This window comes from Vulpes lagopus, chromosome 15 (assembly GCF_018345385.1).
Source record: "Vulpes lagopus strain Blue_001 chromosome 15, ASM1834538v1, whole genome shotgun sequence".
Classification (NCBI taxonomy): Eukaryota; Metazoa; Chordata; class Mammalia; order Carnivora; family Canidae; genus Vulpes; species Vulpes lagopus.
The window spans coordinates 6,610,201-6,631,686 of record NC_054838.1 but is presented as its reverse complement, the minus strand read 5'-3'; the positions used below and the strand labels follow the sequence as shown (position 1 = coordinate 6,631,686).

At 39.9% G+C, this 21,486-nt stretch overlaps 1 protein-coding gene across 2 annotated transcripts in view; it reads left to right on the top strand.

Moving 5' to 3' along the window:
- NELL1 (neural EGFL like 1) overlaps nt 1–21,486 on the top strand; it is an 812,163-nt gene that overhangs the window by 595,545 nt on the left and 195,132 nt on the right. For both annotated transcript variants that reach the window (XM_041729681.1, XM_041729680.1), the window contains exon 15: nt 13,736–13,831. In XM_041729681.1, coding sequence (XP_041585615.1) covers nt 13,736–13,831 — 96 coding nt within the window. The remainder of the gene's footprint in view (nt 1–13,735; nt 13,832–21,486) is intronic.

The window sequence follows — 21,486 nt, the reverse complement described above, 5'->3', positions numbered from 1 at the left end:
AAGATAATTTTTTGTGCTTGTTGGAACTCACCAGGTCAGTGGTAATTTGGTATGGCAGCTCTAGGAAACTAATACAGGCATCTAGCCTAGATGGGGTGGGAGACAGACTTCTATTATAAAATGATCCCCGGTTCAGGAGACATTTTGGGTGAGATTTGGAGGCCAACTAGGAGTTAACAATTTATTAATGGGGAAAAGAATTCTAGGCAGAGAAAATACATATAAATATAGTTCATGTTCTTGCCAGAGAGAAACCTTCCCTAATTCTGGGTGAAATTCTTTAAGAAGGGGTGAAGACATGCTTTAAGAAGGGGTGAAGACATGCAGTTTGGTCTCTTCTGGGCAAATATCTTGCCTTTGCTCTGCAGAATCAACTTGGGTCACAGATTATCGGAGGGGTCGTTGACTTCTCTCACACCTTGGCACCTGCACTTCTCGCACACTGGTCGAGGGGACCATCCATTTCACATCTGGGTTGTAATAGCTTTCTAACCAGCCTGTCTGCTGTTGCCACCCCTTGTCCAACCCCGTGGTGTGTTTTCCTCAACACAGCAGTTAGATCAGGTTAAAGCCTAAATGACATACGACACTCTTGAGCATAAAATGTTCCAGTGGCTCTTCATTTCATTCAGAGTGAAAAAAAACAAGAGTCCTTAAATATCCTAACGACTCTAGATCTGACGTTCCTTGAGCTTTCTGTCATGATCTGGGATTCAGCTGCTGACTCGCTTGGCCTCCTTGCGATTCCTGGACATGCTAAGTACGATCCTATGTCAGGACCTTAGCACTAAGCTGTTCCCTTTGCCCAAAATACTGATCATCCCCAATATCTGTCTGGCCTGTGCTCTCTCTCTCCCTCTATGTGTCTGTCTAAATGTCAGTTCATTAGGCCTCATGACTACCCTAAGTGTAAATAGTAACCCCTTCCCTAGTACTGCTTATCTTTCTTACTTTGGTTATCACCATAGCACTTACTGTCATCTGACTTTTTGTACTTTCATGTAATGTTTTCTTTCTCTCCCCTAAAAGATAAGCTTCTTGAGATGAGGAGCATTATCTGCTCTGACCATTGTTCTGTGTGAACTGCCTAATAGAGTATTTGGTGCATTGTTGAATCTCAACTGATCATTTTTGAATGACCAGATGAATAATTTTTTATAATTTTAACTGAGAACTTGATAAAAGAAATGATAACATTGAGAACTGCTAAACCTGTGCTCTATTAAAATAAACTTTAAGTGTAGCATTATAAAAATGAAATTACTAAGGCCTGCAGTGGGTTCTAATATTAATCATCTCACAATCCTTCCCACCAAAAAAAAAAAAAAAAAAACAACAACAACAAAACAAACAAAACAAACGAACAAACAAATAAACCAACGAAAAATGAGGCATGATTCCTGATCATTGTGGCCTTGATAGTAGATTTGATCCATGTTGGGACCTGTGTAATGGTGTTCTGGTCCCTTACAGGCTTTTTTTACTTGAGTTTCTTCCTTCTTACTCATTCTTAAGGAAGAACAGTTGAGGCCCAGATGTTACAGACTGGGAAACGGTCCCAGTATTTCGGATTTCGATGGGAAACTTTGCTGCTCTCCTGTGAAGTTTGCGCCACGCACACCGGCAGGGGCTGTGAGATGCCCTTGTTCCGTCACTCCAACCTGGGGACTCTCAAACTGTTGTTTATCTGCTGAGACTGTAGTAACTGAGCAGATTCAGCATTCCTGCACACTGTGGATAGGGGAGAGAGATTTTAAAGTTCTCTCCGTTAAAGGATTCCCTTCCAGTTGAGAGTCTGAGCTGGGCCAAGATGGACATGATGAAAACTCCTCTATAGCTCCCTGGGGAAACAGGAGTGGCAGCTTGCCTAATCCCTGCATGTTCAGTATCACATGGGTGCACCGGATGGATGCACAAGTGAGCCCAGTATGTTTGGGGGATAAGGCTGCTGGGGACAAGTGGCAAGGGAGCATTCTGTAGAAGGAGGCAATGCTCTGTGCCACTTGCTGTCGTATTTACCCTGTCACCTTCACCCCAACTTGAAGAAGAGGTGGTCTTGTCTTCATCTCACAGGTGGGCAAATGGAGGCTCAGAGAAGGTGAGTCAGTTGCTGAAGGTCACACAGCTAGTGATTGAATCCAGGTTTCCCCGACTCCACGGCCTGTGCTCTTTTACCTTCACTGAGCTGCTATAAATTCGAAAGACATTTTGAAGGACTTGAGCCTAGATATTTCAAAACTAACATTAGCTCAGGAATGAGGGCAGCTCATGTTGTAGGTGAGATATAGCTAAACATCTAGAAAGACAGATAACCGGGCCCTAGCGAAGGCTGAGGCCCGGCGGGTATGTGCAGCATGAGACTAGCCATTAATCAGACAGGCTCACCTAAGAGGACCCTGGGTTTCGACTTTGAAGGCAGCCAAAGAAAGGTCAAATGTATGTTTTCGAATCCCCTGGTAGGTAGAGCTCTTTGGAATGCTTTGCCTTCTCCCAGATGATAATTAATAATTCTAATTTTGAATTTCTTGCTTGGGACCTGGAAGCGTGGAACTGAAAAATAGTACCCCTTCCACAAAATACAAACCACAGCCCGATAACCCTGTGGGTTAGGGTTTCATTTACCTTTAGTTTCCCATGACAGTGTCTTTTTCCCTAGATGGGGTTCCCACCTGTGTATATATGTATATAACCAATGATGATAACGCCAATAATTATTAATATCCGTTGAGCACCTGGCTGGCTCTAAGTGCTGGACCTACAATAACTTTTATGCCTCGCAACAATCATATGAAGAAGGTGCTGTTTTAATTTTCCATTTTGTCATGAGGAAAATGATGTTTACAGATTTTTTTTGATAAGCTCTAGGTTACCCAGCTAGAAAAAGACCCAAGATTTGCACCCAGACAGCCCATGTTCCCAGAGCATGTCATCTGACAGTCTAGGGGTGTGTGTGTGTGTGTGTGTGTGTGTGTGTGTGTGTGTGTGTGTTTGGTATTTGAAAGAATGGAGATGGGAAGAGCAGTGTTCGCTGTAATGTTTGATCACTAAGATAATTGTTGTTCTTCCTCTCTTCTTTTTCTCCTTTCATCTTTCCCTCCGCCCTTGTTTCCACCCTCTCTCCTCACCTCACCCCACCCCCCACTGCTCCTTAAAAAAACCCAAACAAGTTTCTCCCACTGGGAGAAGTTGGCATCATTTCTTAGGCACCTGATGTTGTGTCAGAATGCCAGAGCCTGGAATTCTCCAGTCTCTGCCTCATAATTAGCCTTTTCTTGGGCAAGTCATCTAACTTCTCTCCTTGTCCCCATTCATTACAGAATGAAGTTACCATTACAAACTGCCCTTTAGGATTCTTGTGGAGCACTTTTTCAACAAAAGCACAAAATGCTTTACAAATCTGAGAAATTGCTCCAATTTCAAGATGGAGGTGGGAAATGGAAAAGCCCTCTCAGGAACTCTGGTCCACCCAAATGACCCAGCTACTGTCACTGCAGCCTGGATTCATATCTCACTCAAGATTTAACATCTCATTCCATGTGGATATATAAAATCACAGAATGCTTCTCCCTGGGAGAGCTTGCTGGAATTTAGTTCTTAAAAATCTCCAGACTGTGACCTCCTGGGGTAATATCTGTCTTAGCTCCAGTATGGCAGTGCAGTGGGAAACCTTCTGACCCCCCTCACCCGGGCTTTCTCCTCAGCTGCTTTTCACAGATAGCACTTGCATGCTCCTGTTTCTTAGCGCTCCTGTAAATGCTGAACACCAAATTTCAAATTGCTTTGAAAGAGTTTTTGTGGCAAAGATGTAATTTGACTGTTGCCTTAGTCTTTACATCATAGGGAGTCCTTAACTCAATTCCTGAATTTTGCTTTTTGGAATTCGAACACCAACTCTTACTCTGATCCTCTTCTTAGGTTTTTGTCTTAATCCCTCATTATTTTTTCTTGCTGTCGATTCTAGTCCTCAACAAACTCTCAAACCCTGGCATCAGGTTTTATGCCAGTAAAAGAAAGAGTTTTCACATTTGGGAAGAAATTGCTTCACTATGGTAATTAACCTAGAGAGAAAGAGACTGACAGTTTTGAGAGGAACTAACCATTAAAGAGCATTTACTGTTCGTGGGCCTCATGACAAGTACTTTACATGCACTCCTGAATCCGGGAGTAACAGTATGCCATAGGTTCACTCATTGCCTTAACTATACAGATAAGGAATTTGATGCTTAATTAAGGAGATTAAGCAATTTTCAAAATAAGATCATGGTGGTAATCCTTTTGTAATGTATAAATGTAGTAAGTCAACACATTTTTCACCTTAAACTTATACGATGTTTTATGTCAGTTGCATCTCACCAAAGTTGAGGGGTGGGAATCAATCAGCGAGTAAGGGCTGGAACTGTGACTGGAATCTAGATCCATTTCCAGAGTCTTAACCACTCACCAAGCTGTAGGCTCTGCAGAAGAATTACCCAGGCACCCATGTTGTTCGGGGAATGTGTCAATGATTGACCCCGATGTGCACAAAATCAGGACCAAATATTCTTCATTCCCAGGTTTTTAGAGATGTTCTGTTGAATTGCTCTTCCTTTTATGTTTCCTCCAGTTCTATATTTCAGAGACTTTAAACTCATGAAACCTGTTCATATTCAACATTTCAACTGTGACTTCCTCAGGAAAAGCCACCCGTCTTCTTACAAATGAAATTGGAATTGCAGGAGAAGAAGACAATATTGGCAGTCCTAAATCCTTTCTAAGAGTGTGGGTACCTGATGAGGAAAGAAGAGTAGAAGTGGTTCTTCAGTGAAACAACCCAAAGCTTGGGTTAGTAGAATACCAGCTCCAGTCACTGCTTCTCCTTCCTCATGGCATGTCTTCCAACAAGCTCAGTCCTTCTTTGGCTCCATCACTAGGGCTCTATGCTTCTGGAGCTGTGCTGTTCCTTCACATGTGCTGTTCCTCCCCACCCCTGACTTGACCGTCCTTGGCCCCAACCTGCCTGGTTATTCACTATTTTTCTGATCCAGCTCAGGCATCAGCTGTTTGTGTGGACCTCTTTTTTGACCTTCTAGGAAGAAGCTATCCTTTCCTTCTCTCTGCCTCGTTTGAGTTCGTGTAGGCATTATTGCTAGGATCTGCAAAACACAACGCGATCTGTACACTCTATACCTTAGGGCTTTTGCACTTGCTGTAACCTCTGCTTGGAACACTTTTCTGCTGATGGCTCACTCTTTCTTCTTCCACTTGGGTCTTTACTTGTATGTCACCTGCTTGGTGAGGGCTTCCGCTATCCCATTTAATTGCAACCGTCCCCACTGGCACAGCCCTCCCTTTCTCTCTTCTATTTTTTGCTATACTGCTTATCATCTAATTTACTGTGTCACTTACACATCTATTTCGTTGTTCTGTATCTTCTCCCACTAGATTATAGACCCATAAATTGAAATATTGTTATCTGTCCTTTGTAATCACTGGTTCTCAGAATAGTCTTTGGTAGAGAGAGGATGTTCAGTAGGTATTTGTTGAATGACTAAATAAAGGGTTCTCTACCTTTTCTAGACTTTGGCACCGTTGACATTTTGAGCTGGATAATTTCTTTCTCTGAGGCTGTCTCGTGCATGCAGGATGTTCAGCAGCAGCATCTCTGGTCTCTGCCCACTGGTACACCCCCTAGTCACCCTTCTCCATTTGTGACAACTGAAAAGGTCTCCAGATATTGCCAAATATCCCCTGGGGAGGGGAGGATTGCCCTCAGGGAGAACCAGTGTAATAGACTCTGAGGTTCTAGAGAACAGGGATCATAACTTAAGAGTATCTAGTGTCTGAATACACAGTAAATGTTTGATACATTTTTAAAACTGAATTGATCTGACTTTGTCAAATTTTTATCTCAAATCTCATGATACAGTTCATGATACAAAACTGTCTGTTCAAACATGATTTTCCTTATATAATTAATTTGCAAAAATCTCTATGTGATTAATTTGCCAAAAAAGTAGAGGTTTAGCATCACCAGAGTTCCAGATGATATAGAGGAAAGCAGAATTGTGAAAAATATAACCCTGGCCCCTTAATCTTACAGTCCAGTTAGATATGCATATCTATGGCATGCCCTTCCCCACCCCCCCGCAAAAAAAAAAAAAATGTAAAAGGATGCACTGTCTCTTCACTCAACCTGTGCCATTCCCATCTAGTTTATCCTCTGTAACAGATTTTCTATAAAGGTCCATCTAGTGAATATTTTGACTTTCCAGACTGCAGGGCCTCTGTTGTGACTATATTCACAGAAAGTAGTGGCATTTATGGACATTTTCTTCTACCAGAGTTTCTAGAGCTAAGACTAAAATCTCAAGACTAATCTAAAAGTGACTGTGCCCCCACACACCGTCACGCGATGCTATGGACTAGAAGAATACAATGATTACTGAGGATGTGTGAAATAAGGGCACAGACAGTTTAAATTGCAGGCTTCGTGGGCTGGGGAAGCAAGTCATCGGATCATAGTTGTATTTTATAAATGATAGAGAATGGAGTACAATACACGGCAATGAAATGCAAGGCAATACAGTAGAAAATATAGAATTGCATTATACAGACCGAGTCAATCATCTATTAGTGGTTGTGTGTACGTGAAGATTTCCAATATAAAACTTATTTCTTACTATTTAGTGTAGTAAAAAATGATTAGCACAGCGTTATCTTAAAGCAAATAACTAGAATGCTGGACAGAACAAAAGAAAAGTCTTTATGCAGATATTACTGTGCCTGAAGATCCCTCACAGATCTCGGAAGCGGATGGGAGATGGGAAGACGGAGAAGATGAGTCGCAGATTCTAAAATGCTCCTGCTTGCCTGCTTGGCTTACTGCATTCTCTTCTAACGTTCAGTCTCTAACCTTGACGTGAGTTATAAACACTGGCTCATTTTCATCTTCCGTTCAGTAATTTTCCACAGGACAAACCTTGACCTGAACTGTCTTCTTTCCTGTGCTTCTGTATTTGGCAAAAATCCCATTCATTCTTCCAGACCCAACTCAAATGCCAGCTCTGCCCCAAGTCCACCAGGCATAATTTATTATGTCCTCTTCCATGTTCCCTCAGCACTTTATTCATACTGCTATAGTAGCATTTATCATGTTTCATTATGCTTGATTTATATGTGCCACTCCCTCCCTGTCACCCTGTTGTGAACTTCCTGCGGATAGAGACTGTCTCTCACTTAGTTGTAGACTTCTCAGCACCCAGCATGTTATCTGTGCATGGTAGGTGGGCAAGCTCTAAGAGAGATAACTTAGGGAGGTGGTTGACATGGGACTCAAAACCCAGGGTACCACGTCATAGCACTGTGACCCTCAGCTTCTCTAAGCCAGCTTTCTCATCTGACAATGAGGATAGCATGACTAATGCACAGTGCTGCTATTGGTAAGATGAGATGGAATATTGTCTATAAGGTACATAATAGGTCTTCCAACAATGGAATTCACCATTTCTATTGTTAATGTTATTACTGTTGAAAAGGGGAGTGCGAAAGACTGTTGGGATTGTGGATACCCACACAGATGGTAAGAGGGGTGAAGGTGATTTGGGGCCAATGATTAAATATTAACGTATGCAATATACTGTGTGCTTGAGACGAGAATGATAGGAAAATCGAGAGTTAGAGACATTGAGATGTTTGGTTTTATATATCAGACTAGCTACCTGAATGATTTTACTCTTACTTTTCCTCTGTATTTTTAAACTGTTTTTTGAGAGGAGAGATTGGGAGGGGAATAATGGAAAAAATAGTTAAGATAACAGAATTTTGTTCCAGGAGAGACCTAATAGACTTAAATTGTGTAAAGTTGGAACAGAGCTTCTCAGTCTCAACACTATTGACATTTGGGGCCAGATAGTTCTTTGTTATGCAGGGTCAACCTATGCATTATAAGGTGTTTAGCAACATCCCTGTCTTCTACCCACCAAATGCCCTAAACAAACTGACCTCACCTGCCATCTTATGACAACCAAAAATGTTTGAGGAGGTCTTTGATACATACCATGTTCTGAAAGAAGTGAGGAAAAAGCCGAAAATCAAACATGGAGGTGATATCCTCTTCGTTATTGACAGAACTAAGATGAAGAACTGAGTTTAACTCTTAAACTAGACAAGCTAGTTTGCTATGAATGAACACAGAATAAGGTCGACTCACCAGCCACATCCCAGGGAGGAAGGTGCCCTCCAGGAGGTAAGGACAGTTGATTCCAACTGAAGGCAGCTTACTTCTAAGAGAGATGCAGGGTGGCCATGGAGTTTTGCTGAACATGGATAGGTTTTAAATATTTCCTCCCCCTTTTGGATTTTAGGTACACGTAATCAATTATAATCTGATTCATGACACCCTGTAATCATTAGTCCAAGAGGGTCAGCTATCATTGATTTAGATATCTTGGTGGTTGTTTTTAAATAATGTAATTCACATCTAGTAAGTAATTATCCAAAAGAAAGCTAGAAATGCCACAATTATGTACTTTTAAATATATGGTGCTCCCTAGCCTAGTCTCCTGCTCCTCCTACCTGAGAATCATCATCCTGGTACAGGGTCTTCCCAAATTTACCAATAGAACTTAATGCTTCTACCTCTACGGGTAGAATGAGCAAAATTAGCAAAGAGAGATAAGAAATAAACATAAGAAAAATGCTTCCTCAAGGAAACCAGGAGAGAAGAGAAGGGTTTTCTTTTATCAAATGGTACTGACACTCGTATGTTTTCTTATATTTTGGCAGGATACTGGGTATCCCTAGAAACTAAATATGTGCCCATAAAACTTTAATAGGATCCTGCAACGTGTTTAGAACTTTGAATGGTTGTCCCTTTTTTATTAGTGTAAAACTGTGTTTGTCACATTGAACACATGATGATGATACTGGGAGTCTACAAACTGGCATCTGCAAACCCACATTCTCATTCTGTTACCCTTAATGCCCAAGTTTTGTTTCACAAGCTGAGAATTTTTTAATACAAAACAAGTACTCTTTCTGTGGATAAATGCTCCTTCAATTTTGAGTTTTGTGAGTTTATTTTCTTGCATGTTGCAGAGAGTCTTTTCAAAAACAGAATAATACCGTTTCAGAGTTGATCCAGTGCAACATCTCCCCCGGGGTGGTGCATTAATAACAAATGACACTGTGATGACAGATTCAGGTTTATAATTTCATTGTATATTTGCAAGCTATTCAAGCCATGCTTAGGAATTAGGAAAGTGGTTGACAAAAGAGCAACATGCCCATGATGCCTGAGTTTTTCCGAGTCTACAAAGGAGCTATGATTCCAAGTTCCCTTGCAAACCACATGATATTACTAAGCTTATCAAGTCAAGGGAGGAGTGACATTGAGCCCTCATTAAAGAATAAGCTCCATTGCATAGGGATCTTTTCTGTCTCATTCATTGCCACATCTCCAGAATCTAGCACAAAAACTGGTGCATAATAGTACTTTTATTTGGTAAAATCGGATCCTGGTGATAAATAATAGTCAAATCCAGTTCTTGAGCACATTACACCTGCAGTGCCCTGTGCTGGGTGGTTTACCTTGGTAATCTAATTTAACCTGCATGGCATGGGTGTTATCATCATCATTGCTCTGTTCTTGAGAAAACTGAGGATCATAGGAGTGAACTAATTTGCTCTAAATGACACAGGTAAGAATATAGAACAAGGATTTGAGCCATGCAGTTCTCTCATCCTATCTTCTCATAAACTGGAAAAAGTGCGATGGTGACTTGGCTTCTTGTTTCGGTTATGCCGTCAACTAAGTAATGCTGCACAAAACTGTAGGTCCTTGGAGTATCAGAATTGTTTTCTTTGAACTGCTAGGTTGATGGTTGATCAAGAAGAACCAGATATAAATAATCTACTTACAACCTTTCATGTAGGATACTAGTGGATTTTGGTGTCTTATAAGGTATTCAAACAAAACTTTCATTGATCTTGATTTCACGTAGTTTCAATTTTGGATGGCATGCTCCTTCTTTATTTGCTTTTGTGTTTTGTTTTTTAAATTACTCTGTCATAGTCTGAGGTTCAAGTAGGTAATGAATTTCTTTTTTCTTCCCGATAAATTCCATCTAAAAATCACACGTGCCTGGATTTGGTCAATTGTACCTCGACTCAGTCAAAAATAGAGATTAGATAAGACGTACATGAACTTGAGCAGCTCCCTGCCCCCCTCCTTTCATGCCTCATGTGCAATTTGGACATATATTTTTTCTTTCAACTTATATTTCCATAGCCCTTATGGAGCTACCCTCAAGAAAAGAAGAAAGCTGCCCATGGGAATACCAGATTGCAGATTAACCTGCACTATAACCTATAAAGAAAAGGCAAGGGCAGCCTGGGTGGCTCAGTGGTTTAGTGCCGCCTTCAGTCCAGGGCATGATCCTGGAGATCCAGGATCGAGTCCCACACCAGGCTCCCTGCATCTCCCTCTGTCTGTGTCTCTGCCTCTCTCTGAGTGTCTCTCATGAATAAATAAATAAAATCTTAAGAAAGAAAGAAAGAAAGAAAGAAAGAAAGAAAGAAAGAAAGAAAGAAAGAAAGAAAGAAAGAAAGAAAAAAGAAAAAGAAAAAGAAAAGGCAAGACTTTGTAGCCAAAGAAGTCTTTGCTTGAATCTTGGCTCTACTGCTTTGCTACCTGTATGGCCATAGAGGGGGTACTTCATTTTTAAGCCCCAGTATCACCTTTTGGGTAAAAGAAACAGTAACACCTACCTAATAATATGATAAGGGCCATTTCTACTATTTTTAGAAATGAAAGCATAAATAACAAGGGATGCCTTTCACCTATCCTGATGAAGCTAAACACCTTGTTTATAATGTTTGGGTCTTAGACAATTTGTTCTTGGCCCATGCTTCACAGCTATAACATTATTGCTGTCAACAATTTTATTTAATAAGATACTTGTTTAAAAAAACAAGATACCAGGAACCCTGGGTGGCACAGTGGTTTAGTGCCTGCCTTTGGCCCAGGGCGCGATCCTGGAGACCTGGGATCAAATCCCACGTCGGGCTCCAGGTGCATGGAGCCTGCTTCTCCCTCTGCCTATGTCTCTGCCTCTCTCTCTTTCTCTCTCTGTGACTATCATAAATAAATAAAAATTTAAAAAAAGATACTTCTTTAATACTATGTGCCACACACTATTTATAGGCCCTTTTGGATATTAACTCATCTCATCCTTGTAGCACCATATTTATTATGACATCTGCATTCTTAGAATATCACAAACATCTCATGCTTTCTTCATATAATCTCTATCATTTCTTTTTCAGAGTTGAGTAAATCAGGAACACACATATTATGAGTCTGCTGCTTTGTGTGTATACGTGTGTGTGCTTATGTGCACACAGTTCTGGATCAAGTGCTATTTGTTTCACTAAAGAAACCCAAGCTGAGCTTCTTGCTTCCAAACCCCTGTCTTGTTTTGGGGTTACTTGAAACGTTTCCTGACCAGCATTCCTTCTGTCATTTTCAGCTTGCAAAACATTATTTTTTTGTTACCAGCTTTGATGCAGAGCTATATGTTAGATACCTTACTGGCAATGGCACTTATCAGAGCACAGATGTGTGATTTTGGGGGCAAAAGCTTTTGTATACATCTGTATGCCTGTACTTATATACATATTGGCTTGTGATGAACATAGCAAGACAGATGTTGTCTAAATGTTTTTTGCATAGTCTCGGGGTAGTAAGACGCTGGAAAACGGGAAATGGTATTTGAATAGCAAGGTATATAATACCTGTTCTCTGGCAGATGCAAAGGAGCTCACAATTAATTACTAAGCTACAGAATGTTTAATTATCCAGGGGATATTAAATGATGTGGAAAATGACAAATATCGTGAGAAGTTCTGTGTACCTGAACTAGTGTTCGTCTATCCAAAGATGTTCCGTAGCTTTTTAAAGTTAAACATATATTACTTATGTGACAATGGCAAGATAGAACCATGGCATCTTTCCGGTGTGACATTTTTCTACCTGCAATTTCAAACATTTGCTCAGCTAGCTCTCACATGAAAAAAACACACTCTACGGTAACAAGTTGCAATCATCTTCATTAATGGGAAATTTTGCAGTTTTGGTAGACTAAATTATTGGTTATCCTGCAAGGCTTGATAATTTATTCCACATGGAAATGTTGAAGAATTGTTAGAACAAGAGTTTTCCAATGAGAATAATCTGCAAAATACAGGCGTATTTGTTCAACTATTTGGAAGCATCTACTGTGTGCTTAGATTCTGAAACTATGCTACAATGGGGAACAAGAACAATCACAGTTACTTGTCCTGTTGGGTCTTACAGTCCAATGGATAAAATGGAAGATGGTAATCAAGTATAGATAAATAAACAATGGTAGTTAAGACTGCAAAGGAGAGGTTCCCAGAGCTACACTGTGCTAATAGGTAATATGGGAAATTAACCTTGTCTCAGAAGCTAGCAAGATAGCACTGAGCTGGGGTAGGGATAATTTTTTGAAGCTTATCAAAGGTCTTATCAAAGTCCATACCCTTTGAGACTCCATTTTCACATTGCAGCATTTCCCCTAAAGGAATAGTTAGAGGTATGTTAAGCATTTTAGCTTATAAGGACAAGGATTTGTTTTATTAAAGAATTGTTGGAAACATCTTAAATATTCAGAAGTAAGTGCTTAGTTAAATATGCCTTATCAAAAATTATATCAACTACCTGGAAGGCCTGGGTCGCTCAGTCAGTTAAGCGTCCAGCTCTTGGTTTGGGCCCAGGTCATGGTCTCAGGATCATGGGATCAAGCCCTTTGTCCAGCTCATGCTCAGTGTAGAGTCTGCTTGAGATTCTCTCTGCCAGTCCCTGTGCCCCTCCTCCTGCTCGTGCTTTCTAAATAAATAAATAAATAAATAAATAAATAAAATAATTATATATTGACTGCCCAAAATCTTGTAATGTAAAAATGTTTTTGTTTTTTTTTTAAGATTTTATTTATTTATTCATGAGAGACAGAGGCAGAGACACAGGCAGAGGGAGAAAAAGGCTCCACGCAGGGAGCCCTATGTGAGACTCGATCCCAGGACCACGGGATCATGCCCTGAGCTGAAGGCAGATGCTCAACCACTGAGCAACCCAGGTGCCCCTAAAAATGTTTTTATTATAAAAAAGATGTTTTTTTAAATTTTTTTATTTATTTATGATAGTCACAGAGAGATAGAGAGAGGCAGAGACACAGGCAGAGGGAGAAGCAGGCTCCATGCACTGGGAGCCCGACGTGGGATTCGATCCCGGGTCTCCAGGATCGCGCCCTGGGCCAAAGGCAGGCGCCAAACCGCTGCGCCACCCAGGGATCCCTAAAAAAGATGTTTTAAGAGTAGTTACAAAATAGTGTTTAAAATGCCTTTGCCTTTACAGCCTACCTTATCCTTTCTAGTTACTCAATTTATCCTATTTGACTTAAAATATATCAATAGTGTATCAGCAAGAGCACTAGCTGCTCATACTAACCACTACTTAGCCAGCCCTGTGCTCAGTACTTTATATCTGTTAATTCAAATGTAAACCAGTGAAATAGGTGTCACTACATTTATTTCTTTTGGTATGCTGAAACTTTTAAACTTTTACCGCGGGTATGTATTATCCGGTGCAACAAAGAAAGAATTGGTTGTGTTCACACTGTTCACGAGTTTCCTTATTGACATCTGAGAGAAATATTTTTTTTTTTCTTTTTGGTGACAGCATTCTGTCAAGAGGGCTGCAGGTATGGTGGAAGCTGTGTGTCTCCTAACAAGTGCGTCTGTCCCTCTGGATTCACAGGAAGCCACTGTGAGAAAGGTAACCTTGCCTGCTTTGTTATTTTTTTTTGGGGGGGGGTATGGGGTGGAGACCGACTTTCAGAGAGAATGGGTCTCTTTCTCTGGGTGTAGTCCTGTGGGTTGACTTGATATGCCATGTGTTGATGGTGGATGTCCCTCTCCCAAACTGGGCACCTTTTGATTACTGCATAATAGGCATCTTCCCTTTGAAAATGCGACTTCACTTGCCCTCCCTCCAGCGTGTCTAATTTAGCCAGGTCCACTCTTTTCTCCGCCGTAGCATGCAGTGTGCGTTTTCACTGCTGGAGACAAAGCCTGAGGAACTGACCTGCCCCACTTATCACCTATTGGGTAACATCACATGCAACCGCTGGAGCCTTAACAACCTGCTGCATCAAAGGAATCTAAGTTAGGACCACATGCTCCTTGTGTAAAAGCATGTTAAATAACTCCAGCAGCAGGTTTATGGCTGTGCTTGGAATTTTATTGTAATATTGGTTTATTACAAACATTATCATTCACGGGCCTGATAATATAAGCCGGTTAGCATTGGTAAGATTCCATTATGACCCCTTTCCATTTGCAGTAAATGTCGTGTTTACACTTGGTGCTGTTTGGTGAAATCCAGCTCTGTTATTAACGGAAGAAGTCCTCCCACCTTTGTCTAAGTGAAATTTGACGTTTGGTGTTAGTGTGCCAGTGTGTGTAATCAATGCAAGCAAGAGGTCTGTGCCATATAAACTTGAATATTTCAGTGCATTTGTCCATGAATTTTTATTAGGGTAAAACCATTGTACTGTATTTTTCTCAGAAGGGCGTGTCACACTCGACACTTATCACAGAATAGCATAGAAAGATGGAAATGCAATGTTGTCATCATGACTCCTATTATTTGATGAGGGGGAAGATGTCTTCATGTAATGCCAGAGATCTAAGCAAAGCTCCTTGTTCTCTCATGTTTAAAGGTTTCATTGTTTTAATGAGCCTGTTATACCCCAAATTGTCCAACATGTTACGTTGTGCTGCCTGTACATTTACAAGGCAGCCTGATCCTTTAAGAAACCTGTCAAAATCTACATAAATTATTCAAAAAGGAAATCAACAGTGTGTGTGCCTTTGTTGCCCTATTTTGTGATACTATCAACAAATCGTCACACTATTAAATAATATCTAATTATTAAAGGCTTATCCTTTAGGATAAGGAGCCGGGTTCTGCTTCAGAGCAGCATGAGAATGTTACCACATGCAGCTGAAATATTCTTGCCAAAAAGCAAAGAAACTTTTTTTTTTTCAAAAGCAAAGAAACTTAATGGTAACTTAACACACATGCCTTTATTGCAGTACATTTGATTTTGATGAGGTCTTCTAAAATGAAAAAAAAAATAGCTAAAGGTTTCACCTTATTTCCTCTAGAACTGCTGTGTTTCCCAAAAATAAGTATACAAAGATTAATGGGGACAGAAAGGTGATGATGATGTTGAAAATGGTGGCTACTACTATGGTATACGATTGACCATGTACTAATTCTGTCTTAGGCCTTGTACATGAATGCTTTAATATTAACAACAAATGAGAGATTGACCTCATCACTCCCATTTTATAGATGGCAAACTAATGCTTTTAGCCAGGTTGAGGAACTTCTGCAATGCTGCAGAGCCAGTATCAGAACTGAAAATATAAGTTGCATCACACAAAGCCTGCGTTGTAAACCCTTGCGTACATTACTCAAGGATAATACACGGCCTTCCTGTATAATACCCAGATTCCTGGGCTTCTGCTCCATTCCTGGTGAATCAGGAGGTCTGGGGAGGAGGGTCCACAAATCTGTACTTTCACCAAGCACCTCAGGTTGTCTGTGATAAACCAGTTGTTGGTATATTGTTATGGAGATGCTTAATCAGAACATTTGTAAAGTTCTGACTCTTTTTACCTTTTAAAGAATTAGGGGAGAACATTGATCTTACACCAGGGTCTGAGTCTTTGGCAGCTCAGGAAAAATTAATTGTGGTTTCTGATGGCTTAGTTTGACCTCTGGCCTTTTCTCTACTCAATAAGTGGTTGGTTGAATCAGTGCTTACACTCTGGTCCATAATGTGGAGCATGAAGAATAGAGATAAAGGAGAAAATCAAGACCAGAAGGAAAAATAAAACAAGGATTGATAGGACATGGGTTCCTATGTAAATGTCATAAATATAACTGTTGAATTTGAGACTGAGAAATGCATTTTCTTGAATATGTGCACAGTTATTTTAAGGTTAAAAAAACAAAACAAAACAAGGTTTCTCCACATGTGATACTATCTCCCATCAGTAGCAAAGCTGTTCTATTTGATACTGGCCAGTATTCAAATTCTGAAAGATTTTTTTTGTGAGTAAAGTACACATTTTCCAGTCAGTTGTGTGCAAGGGATGTAGATGAATTAAATTGTAGGGCAAATACTGAAAAGCTATGTATGCCGTATCTTATTTAAATTATTTTGTCATGGGATCCCTGGGTGGCTCAATGGTTTAGCGCCTATCTTTGGCCCAGGGCGCGATCCTGGAGACCCGAGATCAAATCCCACATCGGGGTCCTGGTGCATGGAGCCTGCTTCTCCCTCTGCCTATGTCTCTGCCTCTCCCTCTCTCTCTCTTTCTGTGTGTGACTATCATAAATAAAAAAAAAATATTTTGTCATGTTGATCATTAGTAATAACCATTCAATAATTCTCTTTTCCATTGAATAGTGATGTTGGATGCCTTTAGACTTGGTACAAGGGGAAAATGTAAAGGCATTATGAATATCTCACGGGATGATTAGACTAAATCTTTTATTTGGTTTCTTTCGATTTCAGGGCTAATTAGATGTTCTCATTTGAGCTATACAGAATTCGCTTATGTTTAATCTTAAAATGTTTCCATGACCCACCCCCCCACCCCCCGGTTATTGGTTTTATCCATTGTGATATTCAGCCTTTCGGAGTATAAGCACATTTATACTCTGAAGCAAATACCTATCTAGAATTTAATGAAGGTAAAAACACTCACCTGTTTTGGGTAACACAAAGATTAACAACTCTGCCTTTATTTTAGATTGAGGAGATTTTTAATAAATGTAAACTTTTCATAATCTCACGCAGAATAAGCAAGATTTAACCTCTCTTGGCTTCTGGACAGTGCATTATATTGGCCTTTCTCTGTGCCCTTACCTTTGACTTGGCCTCACCGTAAACATTGTGATGTGTGTGATGAAAGAGATGAGTAAAGAATCAGAAGAGTAATTTTGCTACTTTTAGGATAGAAAGGGCTGCGAGAGAAAGCTTTCTTACTAACCTATGGAAGCTAACAGGACATCATGGCACACTAGCAGAATGTAGCCCAAACAAAACAAAATGGAACACAACACAAAGTCCTCCCAGAGACTTTTTAAATGTGAAATCAATATACTATATTGATATAATATAATATACTAAATAGGTTACCCAGCATAAATCAGAACACCATCTTTTGAGAACTGAGTAAGATTAAGATTTCTACTTGGCATTAAGCAAATTTGCAAGCAAGAACAAGTAGAGATTATATACAAGGTGTCAAACTATGTCTGGTTGATGGTTTCTTAACCTTGACAGTACTGACCTTGAGGACCAAGATAATTCTTTGTTTGGGAGGACTGTCTCATCCATTGTAGGATGTTTAGTGACATCACTGGACTCTATACGCACTAAATACCATTAGCTGTGCCATCCCCAGTCATGACAAGCAGAAATATCTCTTGACATTGCCAAATACTCTCAGGGAGGCAGAATTAACTCCTATTGACAGCACTGAGTTTAAATGTAGCATTTTAAAAGGTATTTTACAAAAATGGTGTGTGTGTATATACACATATATATGTATCCATGTGTATATATGCACAGAAACACGTATATCTTAGGTAAATATATCAGTGTTAGTTGATAATATAAAAATTCCAAGCATTTTTTGCTGAAAGTTAGGGACATTCTTGACATCCAAAAGCCAGAGACTGGCTGATACCCACCCATCATGTGCTATGTGAGGCACCTAGGAACCAGGCTGCTATGGGGGCTGGGCCAGTTCTCTGTCCACTTTCTCCCTGTGCCAGTGTGAACATGTGAATGCTTCAACACTGACCAAGGAGCATGTGACCCTAATCATTGTGTTCTCCTGAAGGAAAAGAAAACCCTTTATTCTTTCTTTCTCTCTCTATTCTTTCTTTCTTTCATGTAATTTATTTTGAGAGGGGGAGAGCACAAGCAGGGGGAAGGCAGAGGGAGGGAATCTTAAGCAGACTCCACGCCCAGAGCGCAGCATGCAGCTTCATCTCAGGACCCTGAGAATCATGACCTGAGCTGAAATCAAGTCAGACATTTAACCCACTGAGCCACACAGGTGCCCCTATTCTTTCCTTTTTTTTTAGAAGAAAGTTTTCGATATATATAATAAGATGATGTCTCATAGTATAAAAGTTAGATACACATTTTAAATGGCATTTTCTCTAAAATGATTTCTCTCTGACACTATCAGGCAGTCACTTTGGGTAGGAGTTTTGGGTGGGATATAAATTTAGATGTTCTTTGTGGTGATACATGACAAGACAGCTAATTTTCCTGCATTTCCCTATTTGCATATTCCATGAATTCCGAATTGTATAAATGCAGGCACTCATAACCAAGGTCTTGTGAATCAGGCGGGGTTGGGCAGTACTTGACAAACGATAGGCTGGGCCATAATCTAATGTAAAAAAAAAAAAAAGTGGGAAAAGATACACTGATATTATAAAAATCACAGACCTTGACTTTTTCTCACATAACTTCAGAAATGGGTTCCTTTTGTTGTAAATATTCAGTTAACTCACATAACCATTGAACTTATACAATCTGCAAGTGTTTACAAATCATATTAAGAACCTAATCAAGAATATTCAGGGAAATCAATAAAGCAAAAAAGTTTGGCAGTGTTATCCATTTGCAAAATAATTTCCAGTAGCTATTGTTTTCTTATTTTGGTTATCTGGATTTTCTAAGACAGTATTATTTGTGTTTATTTTAAACGTTTAGAAACCCGTTACTACAGAGAGCATAAAGCATCACAAAAAACTTCATTTTTCTCAGTTAAAGGGGAACCTTTTAATTTTTCCTTAAAGGGAAATGACTTTGCTGGATAATTTATTCTGTTCTTTTCCCTGTACTTCAGGGACTTGCAGATATATAAACAGGGGAAGTTTGGCCTGAGTATGTTATCCATCCACCAGGTAAAAAGAATGGTTAGAAACAAAGACTTCTGTGATCTTCCACATTTTAAATATTGCGCTAACTTTGAGAGCACTATACTGGCATTCATCTATAAGCATTTTCTTTGCCCACCCTTATTTCAGGGAAAAATTTTAAGAGCTTTTAAGAAGGTGGCTATTAGTTCCATTCTGTAAATGGAGAACAGAATACTTCTTTTTTCTCTCCAGCTATCACAGCGCTGTGGGGAGGGCATGTGGGAAGAGGATGAGTGCAAATGTGCCTTTTCAAAATCCTGGAAGCTAGGACATGTATTTTACCTTTTCTCAGCAGGAGCTTTCTCTGGTGGTCTGGCCCGTGGTGTGGGCTCAGTAAATGGAAGCTTCTGTGACTGCCCTTGTGCAGCCAATAGGTGCTGGAGTAGGCAGGGCTTTTGTGGCATCATTTAAAAGGGAAATATGAGGATTTGAGGTTTCTGTATGTTGACCAAAAAAGAATGCATATAGATGCTCTATTAAAATTTCATTAAAGTCAGACAAGTGTGAATTTGTTTGAGGAGCTATTCCCCACTCTGGATATTTCCAGAAATAGAGAATAGCAGAGGAGAGGGATTGCAGTGGAGGAAAAGACAAGCCCAGACCCACCAACGCTAAGATTATTCATCTGGAGTACTTACACGGTACCACCTTCCTGTCTTTAATTCCACCCACTCAACTTTTCTTCTTCTTTCAGCTATGATGGAGACATTGGGCCAAAGGTCCAACATGCAGGGACTTGGATAGTAAGTTAGGGATGCAGCCGGAAGTAGTGAAGAGGACTGGACTGAGGGACAGAGGCCTGAGTTCTGATACCGTGTGTGCCTCATGAATTATTTAGCTTTTGTGAAGCTTTCATTAGCCTACTATCCATCTGTTATAACTCCCCAGAAGTTTACATTGCTTACTTCTTGTGAGGCAGCTAGCTTCACCCTTTTGAACATCTATGAGAACATGTATCATGTGCTTCAGCCCGTCACTAGTGACGTGGGGATTCTAATCCATGTATGGATGAATCCAAAGTTCATACACCTTCCAATCATCTGTTACCTCTTGATTGCATTACCTATGTCCAGGGGCAGCGAAACAAAACAGATTCTCAAGAAGACCAAATAAATTATGTTCTCCTATGACAAATGAGCTGTAATCTCCTACTTCATCATGTGCATTGTTTTTACACATTCCTTTTAGCATCTTTATTGTGCCTAAGGCAGGAAGAGAGTAAACAAAATAGGGGTTAAGAGCACAATCTCTGAAGCCACACTAGCTCATTTTAAGGTGGGGTTTCAGAACCTATGCTATGGGATCAGATATATATAATGTTTCTAAGCTTGATAGCCATTAAAAAATGGGCTGTCGGTATTATTTATTTCATGATATTATGGTGAGATTAAACAAAATCATCTCATTAAATCACTTGTTAGACTGCCTGGCATCCAGTAGGTATCTCGAAATGATACCTATCATTAATTCTATTCTCAATTTACCAGGTGATAAAATTGAGACTCAGAAAACATAGGCTAATTCCCCAAGGGCACTCAGCAGGTAAATGGTGGAGCCATGCCTTATGATCATCTGCTACTATCAAGGTCTCTAGTCTTTTGGCCGGCTCTTAGGGCCTCGAACTGTACAATTCAAATGTAGTATTTCTATTCATATCACCTTGGCCAATTCATCTTCTCTCTGGTCCCGTAAACATTTTATACAATTTCGTACCAAGTTAATATTAATCTATGCACCAGATTTTTGTTCTGGGGAAAGAGTGAGTTAATTCACCTGAAATAATGGCATGTATAACCTAGATATGATTCTTGGGAATGATGTTTTCCTTCCCATTTGTTGGAGTTGAAATTGAAGACTTAACACCAAGTTCTCACTCTATGATTGATAGCATACGTTGCTTTGTACGTAGACAGATGTGAGACCTCACCAAAAGGGCTACCCACTATTCTTTCTACGAATATTTCCTTACCCCTTTCTTGATTCCCCGAATTCACATAGAAAAACATACTGGTTCTAAGTTTGGCGCCATGAAACCAGGAGGCTCTTCCCAAATTCCACACTTGACTAGCTTTATGATGGGGGCAACATCAACTTTTCTGTATAACATGGGAGTAATCGTTTTAGAAAAACCTTAATGTGGTCCAAACTCATTCATCAAACTTCCCTGAGAGAATAATCAGAGATAGATGCATGAATGGGGCTTAAGGATACACTTAAAATGTTGAAAGGATGGCATTTTAAATAATAGTACAATGGAAGCAACTAGATTTATAACAATAGAGAATTAGTGAAATAAATTATAGGTAATGATTATATGGAAGCTGTAAAACCTATGGAAGATGACTATTGAGTGAGATGGTAGATAGAGTGTACAGTTAAGAATATAAATTCTTGCTCTATCATCTTGG